This window comes from Phyllopteryx taeniolatus, chromosome 6 (assembly GCF_024500385.1).
Source record: "Phyllopteryx taeniolatus isolate TA_2022b chromosome 6, UOR_Ptae_1.2, whole genome shotgun sequence".
Lineage (NCBI taxonomy): Eukaryota > Metazoa > Chordata > Actinopteri > Syngnathiformes > Syngnathidae > Phyllopteryx > Phyllopteryx taeniolatus.
In genome coordinates this window covers 13,109,263-13,119,631 of record NC_084507.1, presented here as the reverse complement: position 1 = coordinate 13,119,631, position 10,369 = coordinate 13,109,263, and the positions used below count along the sequence as shown (strand labels likewise).

Sequence of the window (10,369 nt, the reverse complement as noted above, 5' to 3'; positions counted from 1 at the left end):
AAAAAGTGCTCTTTATGCTGGAGCCCATTTTTATTTTGATCAAGCAGTCGTTTTTGTTAGTTGTTTTCAAATCACACACAAAAAAATACCAATGTCTTCATTTTTTGTTAATTTTTTAATACCACAAGTGTGACCACAAACCAAATCCAAATATAGTGAAGCCTAACAAGATGCAGGATGTGTTTTTGAAAAATGGTGAGGTGCTGTCATCCCAGTACTTTTGAGTGAACGGGAAATTGCTCAAACGGTCTCACAAATCACACATCTGACTCATTCACTTGCTTCATCCATCATCTCTCCTCACATCTTCTATGTTGCACTTATGACTGCCTCAAACGTCCACATAACCAGTCTTTTCATATAATGTTTACTTTTTCACATATTTAGTTTCATGATGTCTTACCTTCCCTCTATTTGCTACTTGTGCTTGATTCTAAACGTAACATGAATGAATGAAATGCTCAAGGCCCACATCAAGAGTAACAGGTAGTTGAGCATGTTGGAGGCCACATTGGGAGCGTCTTAAAAACAACACAATCGCATCTCACAAACACTCACTTGTCCTCTGTTTTAGCATTTGGTGATAGGGTGGTAACACATATTGCACAGGCTACAAGTAGAAATGTGTGGAACGGATTAAAAATCCTTGTTGAAATGATTTGCCACCTACAGTTTTATGATGGGAAATGGAATCCAATGCACTTGTGTGGAGACACTGCAAAGATCAAGAAATGTGCCATACATATTGGTGACATGCGCCAGCAGATGGAGACATGAGACTAGTTGTGTGTCAGATTCATAATGATGTGTTCCTTTAAATTGAAGGGCAACTGGCACAGTGTGTGTGTGTGTGTGTGTGTTCCCGTGTCTAGAGAAGAGCACATTTGGAAGTTTTTTTCTGTGTGCTGCTGGTGATCTTCACCTCACGGCCTGTGGGACCCTTTTGAACAGAGGAAAACAGAAGAAGGACATTAAGGACCTGCTCAGAATTACTCAACTCCTCCCTCAAAACTCACCTGTTTAAAATGTAGTCTGTAAATATTGCTTGTTGTTTTTTTATCTGATGTTCTTTATTGTTTGATGTTTTTTTAAATGAATGTTAAGCAGGGTACACACACACAAACAGACAATCGGGCCAAATTTGATCAATTTCAGGTAATTTCTCGTCATTTACATACATACATTTATAAAATGTTAAAGTTTTTTTTCATTTTCCCCTATACCTACAGTGGGGGGAAAAAAGTATTTAGTCAGCCACCAATTGTGAGAGAGGCCTGTAATTTGTATCATAGGTATACCTCGCCTAAAAATGAGAAAAACATTCAGAAAATCACATTGTCTGATTTTTAAAGAATCTATTAGCAAATTATGGTGAACAATAAGTTATTTGGTCACCTACAAACAAGTAAGATTTCTGTCTCTCACAGACCTGTAACTTCTTCTTTAAGAGGCTCCTCTGTCCTCCACTTGTTACCTGTATTAATGGCACCTGTTTGAACTCATCAGTATAAAAGACACCTGTCCACAACCTCAAGCAGTCACACTCCAAACTCCACTATGGCCAAGACCAAAGAGCTGTCAAAGGACACCAGCAACAAAATTGTAGACATGCACAAGGCTGGGAAGACTGAATCTGCAATAGGTAAGCAGTTTGGTGTGAAGAAATCAACTGTGGGAGCAATTATTAGAAAATGGAAAACACAAAAGACCACTGATAATCTCCCTTGATCTGGGGCTCCACGCAAGATCTAACCCGATGGGGTCAAAATGATCACAAGAACGGTGAGCAAAAATCCCAGAACCAGGAGGGGGGGGGCGGGGGGGGGGGGGGCTAGTGAATGACCGGCAGAGAGCTGGGACCAAAGTAACAAAGGCTACAATCAGTAACACACTACGCCGCCAGGGACTCAAATCCCGCAGTGGCAGACGTGTCCCCCTGCTTAAGCCAGCACAAATCCAGGCCCATCTGAAGTTTGCTAGAGGGCATTTGGATGATCTAGAAGAGGATTGGGAGAATATCATATAGTCAGATGAAACCAAAATAGAACTTTTTGGTCAAAACTCAACTTTTCGTGTTTGGAGGAGAATGAATGCCGAGTTGCATCCAAAGAACACCGTACCTACTGTCAAGCATTGGAGTGGAAACATCATGCTTTGGGGCTGTTTTTCTGCAAAGGGACAAGGACGACTGATCCGTGTAAAGGAAAGAATAAATGGGGACATGTATCGTGAGATTTGGAGTGAAAACCTCCTTACATCAGCAAGGGCATTGAAGATGAAAAGGGGCTGGGTCTTTCAGCATGACGATGATCCCAAACACACCACCCGGGCAACGAAGGAGCGGCTTCGTAAGAAGCATTTCAAGGTCCTGGAGTGGCCTAGCCAATCTCCAGAGCTCAACCCCATAGAAAATCTTTGGAGGGAGTTGAAAGTCTGTGTTGCCCAGCGACAGCCCCAAAACATCACTGTCCTAGAGGAGATCTGCATGGAGGAATGGGCCAAAATACCAGCAACAGTGTGTGAAAACCTTGGGAAGACTTACAGAAAACGTTTGACCTCTGTCATTGCCAACAAAGGGTACATAACAAAGTATTGAGATGAACTTTTGTTATTGACCAAATACATATTTTCTTAATTTTCTAATAAATTATTTCAAAATCAGACAATGTGATTTTCTGGATTTTTTTTCTCCTTATTTTGTCTCTCATTGGTGAGGTATACCATCCATCCATCCATTTTTTGAGCCGCTTCCCCTCACTAGGGTCGCGGGCGTGCTGGAGCCTATCCCAACTATCATTGGGCAGGAGGCGGGGTACACCCTGAACTGGATGCCACCCAATCGCAGGGCACATACAAACAAACAACCATTTGCACTCACATTCACACCTACGGGCAATTTAGAGTTTTCAATTAACCTACCATGCATGTTTTTGGGCACGGGGAGAACATGCAAACTCCACACAGGCGGGGCCGGGGATTGAACCCGGGTCCTCAGAACTGTGAGGCTGATGCTCTAACCAGTCGGCCACCGTGCCGCATGTGAGGTATACCTTTGATAAAAATTACAGGGCTCTCTCATCTTTTTAAGCGGGAGAACGCACAATTGGTGGCTGACTAAATACTTTTTTTTCCCCACTATATATATAATGCGCACTATTGACTTTTGACAATTTTTGGGGGAAAGAAATGCGCATTATACACGAGAAATTACGGTATGTGTTTTTTTCTACCTCATCTATGAATTAGGTAAAAGCTGTCCGTTACATAAATTAAAAAAAAACCCTGGAGCACAAAATTTTGCCCACGCCTGCTGTAATGTTTGACTTACAGGTTTCTTGCTGGATTTGTGAAGTATGTCTCTTGCCAACGACAAGAAGGACTACAAAATGGAAATAGACACAGACAAAAATGAATGTTAATGTCTTTTACACAGCTCGATATGGTTAAAGTTTGTTGCATTGCAGCTGACCTCCTCAACATTAATACTGGACTTGGCGCTGGTTTCAAAGAACCTGATGCCGTGATCCTTAGCCAGCTGTAAACAACAAGCACGGCATAATTACGCAGTGCCAGGATATAGATCGTAATCACTTCCTGTTTCTTATCGCAAGTAAACAGAACGGCGAGCTACCAAATGCGTGCACGTTACGCAAACAATCCCTCCCTGTAATCATCACTGTCAACAAGCGCTCATATATGTCACTCATACTGAAAAATGTAGAAAAAAAGCAAAACGAAATTGCACACAAATGGCCATTTCTGTCAGGGTCAGCTCACCTTTTCTCCTGTCTCCTTGGTAACTTTGCGCTTTGCTTCAATGTCACACTTATTACCAAGCAACATTCGACTCACCCCTGCGGATGCATTCTGGGAAAGAAGGGGTGAAATAGATTGATTAGGCTGAGTTCAGCTGCATCAGATGTTGGCAGGGCGCTGCATTCAAGGGAGAAACAGACAGACCGATATTGCAAGCCAACAAACAAACAAGATGATGGATGTTTCAAACACAATCCCAGTTTTTAGTTTGAAGGCTAGATTGCTGATAGCATTTGATACAAGGTGAGTGGATTTGCATCTGTTTCGAAAGTCTCACGTCATGTACATGGCTTAAACACCTTGTAAAGTGAAAAGAAATATTAAAATTTGACACACCACAGAGAAGTGTGTTGTTAACAACCCTGCAAAATGGAATTGATTCAAGAAATCATCAGATATATATATAAAAAAAAAAAAAACGAGGCTTCAAAATCGTGAAAAATCAAGCCATTCTCTCAGCTACGAACTCTGTGGGTGTGTCCGCTGAATGCGTTGAAACCACGCCCTGCTCAACAGTCAACTGTCAATCAAATAGTAATGCTGCAATCTGCAAAAATGGATGCCTCTAGAATGAAATCGAAGACTCTAAATTCTCCATAGGTGTGAATGTGAGTCGGGATACGCTCTAGTTTACAGCAAACCCTAATGAGGACAAGTAGTAAAGAAAATGGATGGATGGACACTTCATTTGGTAAATCCACAATGATAATAATGTTCAGTTTTGATCAACACATACATTTAACAAAATGTTTATTTGCGTAGTTGAAGTTTACAGTAAGTAAAAACTAATGGTCGCTAAAGAACGGTGTTTTTTATCACATTATTCAATGGAGTAAATTAGGTTATTACCTTATTTAGCCACATGAGCGGGGAAATGCCACTCATTGTGATGCCGAATATTGTACAACTCTTGTATTGGATCTCATTTGATGAATTGTGAAGCCCAGTGAGCGCAAATGTTATGTGATCCATGTATTGTTTGACGTACACCTCCACTTGTTTAGAATCTTTCATTAAAAGTATTTCAACTAAAGCAGAAGTGTCTCTTTAACAGTAGTGCAGTACTTGGAGTGAGTCAAGCCAGACACTCATGACTAACATGGACGCTACTCACTGAAAGCACTATTTTTATATGTTTCCTGGAAGCGAAATAACCTCACTTCTTTGATGCTCTTCATCCAGTTCTGGATGTTTTCGAAGGATTTCTCGTCTGTGATGTCGTACACCAGGATGATGCCCTGGCAGAGAGTGTAAGAGAGGTCATCTACTTGACAGTATGTTGTGAACACAAAGGCCTGCAACTCCAGGGCTTACCATGGCTCCTCTGTAGTAGGCTGTGGTGATGGTCTTAAACCTCTCTTGCCCCGCCGTGTCCCTGCGTGAGGCGAAAGTGGTCAAAACAGAGTGGACAGAAGGCAGGGCTGCACTTTGCATCTGCGGGGTGCATTATTAAAATTTTGGCAGGGAACAAAATGGCTGTCATCGTGTTGCCAAGAATGTGTGCAGACACAAGCAATGAATCTGACTTGAAGTGACAGCAGAGAGGTTACAAGCAAAAAAGGAAATCATGTCATTATAAAGCACAGTGGAACCACTGAGGAATTCAGAATTTGACCTCTCTAAAGTCGCATTAAATGTCGGTGTTTGAACCACAGTCGTGCATGAGCACCACACCAAAGTATTAAATCTGGGTGTTTGTTTGGCTTTTTGTGGCACTTTCTTTTCCAATGAAGAGTTGCTGACATGGATGACATCCAAGTGTTGGTTTCAGGCATGTATATTTTGGGAGGCTGCACAGGGTGGCATTTCTTGGGGGGGGGAAACAAAATAATAATTTTAAAAAATTGCTCTGTTCTTTTGAGTAATAGCATGCCGTTAATCATTGACGTGTAGGGGGAACTTGCACCCTGAGGAATCTTCCTCTGTTGAAGAGATGCACGGTTGGGTGGGGGTCTTGGGGAAGGATGAGAAATGTAAGTTACACATATTGGAAGCATGGAGAGAAAAAGGTCAAAGTACCTGATGGCTTCAAATTGTAAAAGAAAAGAAAAGAAGAAGAGGAGATACAAGCAAATGATGCAGGTATTAAGACAGCTTGATTCTTAATGACTATAGTATGTTGTCATATTATGGCGAGGGGAGGTTCCAACTTCAAATCTTCAATAACCTCTAATGTTAGTGTTAGGCACACTGTGCTCTACGACCCCTTGTAATGTCTATCTTTTATTAGCATGCTAATTAACTGACATTAGATTTTTAAAAATAAGACGTTAGTTTTTTTAAAAACAATTCTGAAACAAAATGTTAAAGGCAGGGACGGTTTGCAATTGGCTAGGACCACTAATGAAGACTCCACAATCGAATCTCGCAAAACCTCAGCGCCCCTCATGAGAGTGCCAAATTCAGTGAGCACTGAAGAACTAACTCTGTGCCTGTGTTTTGCTTTTTCTTTGGCTTTCTAAGCAACACTCCCAAACAAGGGGTGTTAAGAGAAGAAGGTAAGAAGAGAAGAATATGGAGGAAGTGAGGTGAAGTAAGCAGAGTCACATTGAAAGCGGTATGACTCCAGATGTCCAGCATACAGTACATGACATTTTGTTGTTAGCAAAGTTAAGAGTTTTTTTGTATTCTTTTTGAATTTTACAAAGATGAAACACATTTATTTGACATGAATCAGTATTTACTGTATAAAATTAGATGACTTTGAAGTATGCCGCATAAATAATTTTCAGATTGTCTTCTTCATTAAAGTTAAAACCGTCTTACAGTTGTACATCTCAATCCAGTTACCAATCTTAAAATGTTTCTTTGAACATTGTCTGTACAGTTAATAAAGGTTTTGTGAAAGTGATAGGTTCACCCTAGAAAAGATTATTTCCCTTTTCAATGGGAAAAATAGAATTTTTTGCAATTTGAATAAATCGAATGAAAATATGCATGAATTATACAAGAAATAGCTCTCATGATGCAGTAGTTGGATACCAGTACAACCACAATAATGATCACTGTGTCAGGTTAATACCCCTCCACAGGCTTGTAATGTAATGGAGTACAAATAATTTGGTACTTAAGTAGAATTTCACGTATCTGTACTTTAATTCGCCATTTATATTTCTGGCAACTTCCACTTTTACTCCACTGAATTTCCTAAATAAAATGTATAATTTTACTCCAATACATTTCCCCTAACCACCTTTGTTACTCGTTATGACAAAATAAAATCTGAAGAAATTGTTGGTTGAACGTCATGCCTGAACCGGAGAAAACTAAGCTGAAGAATAGTACTGTCTGTCTGATGTGGTAGGGATAAAAGTCTATCGGGTAGTGCTAGAGGCAATAAAAAAAACAACATTCTACCCACTCCCTTTTTTTGTAATACATTTCTGTTTACTTCCAATACTAGGTGAGTCCATCTAATATCGGAAAATAACTCAATACTTCAGCAGAGCAAATGTCGGAAACCTTAAGACTTTTACTCGAATATTATTCTACAATGTGACTTCAACTTCTACCAAAATTATTTTCTGTTAAGATACTTGTTCTTTTACTCAAGTATAGCTTTGAGCGACATCATATAAGACTGCCCCTTGGATTAGCTTTATTATCTATGTAATGACAGACGTTTTAACATTTAATAATATATTTGTAACTATTTTAATAGGTCTTACTATTGTGCGTGTGCTCATGATGGTGTATATACAGAATACAAACAAGTGTCATGTGATGTACATTTCAAAACAGTCAAAACGCAGCATCATCTCTTACCATACTTGCAGTTTCACTTTCTTTCCGTCCACTTCAATCGTTTTAACTTTAAAGTCGATGCCTGGGAGCAGAGGAGTGGGGGGTGGAGAGTGGGGTGGTTGGGGCAAACAATCAGTAAAATACCTCAGATTCGAACACACCCACACATACACAGTGTAGCATATATAGGTCACAGTCCGCATGGGTGGAGACTGGTTCAAACTCACAGGGAGAGATGGTTAGAAAGATTGGAATGAGTGTGGGTGGAAGAATGGGATTTGTGTGTACGCGTGCGTGCGTGCGCCAGTTCACATAATGAATCAGGAGAAGAACAAATTGTGAAAAAGAAGGCACGGGCCAGTCTAGACACAACAACAACAAAAGGCGATCAGGAGTGTGTCAATTGTAAAAGATGACACGCACACACACTAAAACAAAAACAGAATATTTTTGTAGACCTACCGATAGTTGAGATGTAGGTGGAGTTGAAATTGTCCTCAGCAAAGCGAATGATCAGACATGTTTTGCCGACTCCACTGTCCCCGATGAGCAGCAACTTGAACAGAAAATCATACTTTTTCGCCATGGTTTAGAGAAGCTCCTGCAAATTGAGAAGTTAACAGAATTCCTTCGTCTTTTTTGTTGTTGTTGCAAAACTCCCCCCTCCCCTGCCCTCCCCTCCCTTGTCAAACTTGACGCCGGTAAACTCGGATCCCCCTCAGCGCCTCTCTTCTGTCCCGTTTGGGTTGAGCAGCGTTGTTGACCAGTACTTCACATCCGCACACATCACCGCGCAAAAGTCGCCTTACTTTCAACAAAAATCTCTTTTGTCTCCGTTTGCAAACATTCCAAAGTGTATACGTGTTTTTTCTGCCTGCCCCCCCCTCCCACACGCACACACACACACACACACACACACACACACACACACACAAAACTTGCAGTCAGCCCAGAGCTTCCGTGGTGGGAGTTTCGTGGGAGTATCTCTCCGACGCGCATTACTTGCAAAATACACTAGATGGCGTCATTTGAATGCCTACTAACTTGGGGATCGCTTCAATAAGAGCTTTGTAGGAAACACATGATCAGAGAGGTGTTTATAATGTAGAGTAACCACAAATTGCATTCAAGTAAGAGCACTGTTCCTTCTGAATAATATTGCAAAAGTAAAATTAGAAAAAAAGTATTCCAAATAATTTCTCGAGTAAAAGCAATTAAGTAGTCAGTTTAAAAAAAATAAAATAATAATAATAATAATAATAATATTCATTCATTTTCCATTCCAAACCAGAGTGCCTGGAGAAAACCCACGCTGGCACGGGGAGAACATGCAAACTCCCCACAGGCAGGGCCGGGGATTTGACCATGCCGCCATAATAAATAAAAATAATAATAATAATTAAAAATACTGAGTTACTGGTATCTTCCAATTTATCATTATTTTTACATGACTAAATTATAAAATCGGGATGCACAACTTCAGATATGGCCCAACAAAAACACTAACTAAAAAAAACAAAAACTAAATATTAGTATAATCACATAAATCAAGGAAAATTCTGCCACAATAAATGGTCGTGAATTAATTTATTTTTCACACTTATAAACAACAGTATAATATTGTCTACCAGGCAGAGATTACATAAAGAAAAAAAATGCAACATCTTTTCTTAAATTCAAAGTGTGAGTTTTTTAGGCTGAAATGTGGACATTATTAGGCAGAGAAAGATAACGCAAATGATAGCTGTTCTTTTTCACAGTCTGCAAAATTGGGCTGCAACTAATGATTATTTTTAATAATTGATTAATCTGTTATTTTTTAAGAAAGAAACAGGAAATTATTTCAAATTGACAGTGCAGAAAATGCACAAGCATAAATTTATCATGATTCGGTTACTCCTTTGGTCAGTAAAATGTCAGAAATTAGGCAAAAATGTTGACCACTGTTTTCATAAGTAAAAACAGATGTTTTTGTGATTTTGTGATGTCTTATTTTGATTAAACATGAAGATAATCAGTGTGCCTTCATGGAGGACTACAGGCTAAAATTCTGAGGATTTGGATTTTAAGTTAAACAAGGTGTCTAAACGTTTATCAAAGTAGTTACTGATTAATTTCATAGTGGATTAGTTTTCGGTTAACCAATCACTCGTTGCACCACTGCTGTAAAATAAACTGCTAGATTATATGTGGGCTCATAGGTGGTCTGCCTCCTCTGACTGTGAGTTGCACACCGTTGTTTCGGCTTTCGCTTGGTGGCAAGTGTTGGCCTGCTGCATGCAAGTGTGGAAATCAAGCAAACGCTCAAGATAATAAAAGCATTTTTGTAGCGCATTGGAAACATCACCGAACACAACCACCTATAACCCACAAAGCCATCCTGTCAACCAATTTACTGGTCAACGAACTGTCGTTTATTAGGGGCTAACGCTGTTATAATGCTAATCTATGAGGGCCAAACGCGTAACACTGTTAAGACTGTAAGCGGTTCCAAAAAGGGATGGTGGTAAGGGTTACTCTGATCTTTGCATAACACTGCAGCTCTGCTTACCCTTAGGCTTTGATGAGTGTGCGTGAAAGTGGTTATTTCTGGAACTTTGGCGAGCCTGACTGCCAAGTCATCGGTGGAGACACTTGTGAGGGTGACACATTTTCAGAAGTAGTTGGATAACTTGGGATTCTCGTGGTTCTTTGGACAACTATTGGTATAGAACCATTTAAAAAAAAATTCGGTAATATTTCCCTTCAATAAATGTTTGGCAACTAGCTAAAACAAGTATGAAGATTAACCTAGTTTACATGCTATCAT

General features: G+C 39.9%; 1 protein-coding gene across 2 annotated transcripts; it reads right to left on the bottom strand.

Annotated features, from left to right (window-relative positions):
• Positions 1–96: 96 nt before the first annotated feature.
• rab13 (RAB13, member RAS oncogene family) lies at positions 97–8,504 on the bottom strand. Of its 2 annotated transcripts, XM_061776848.1 has the most exons (8): positions 8,023–8,496; positions 7,582–7,642; positions 5,131–5,191; positions 4,977–5,054; positions 3,778–3,867; positions 3,470–3,535; positions 3,329–3,379; positions 97–940 (listed from the first exon to the last, which is right to left on the bottom strand). In XM_061776848.1, exons 1-8 carry the CDS (start codon positions 8,144–8,146, stop codon positions 869–871), a joined length of 603 nt encoding a protein of 200 aa, XP_061632832.1. In that variant the 5' UTR covers positions 8,147–8,496; the 3' UTR covers positions 97–868. The 2 variants fall into 2 exon arrangements, with proteins under 2 accessions (XP_061632832.1, XP_061632833.1); XM_061776849.1 differs by lacking the exon at positions 3,470–3,535 and having other exon boundaries at positions 8,023–8,504.
• Between the last annotated feature and the right edge of the window lie 1,865 nt (positions 8,505–10,369).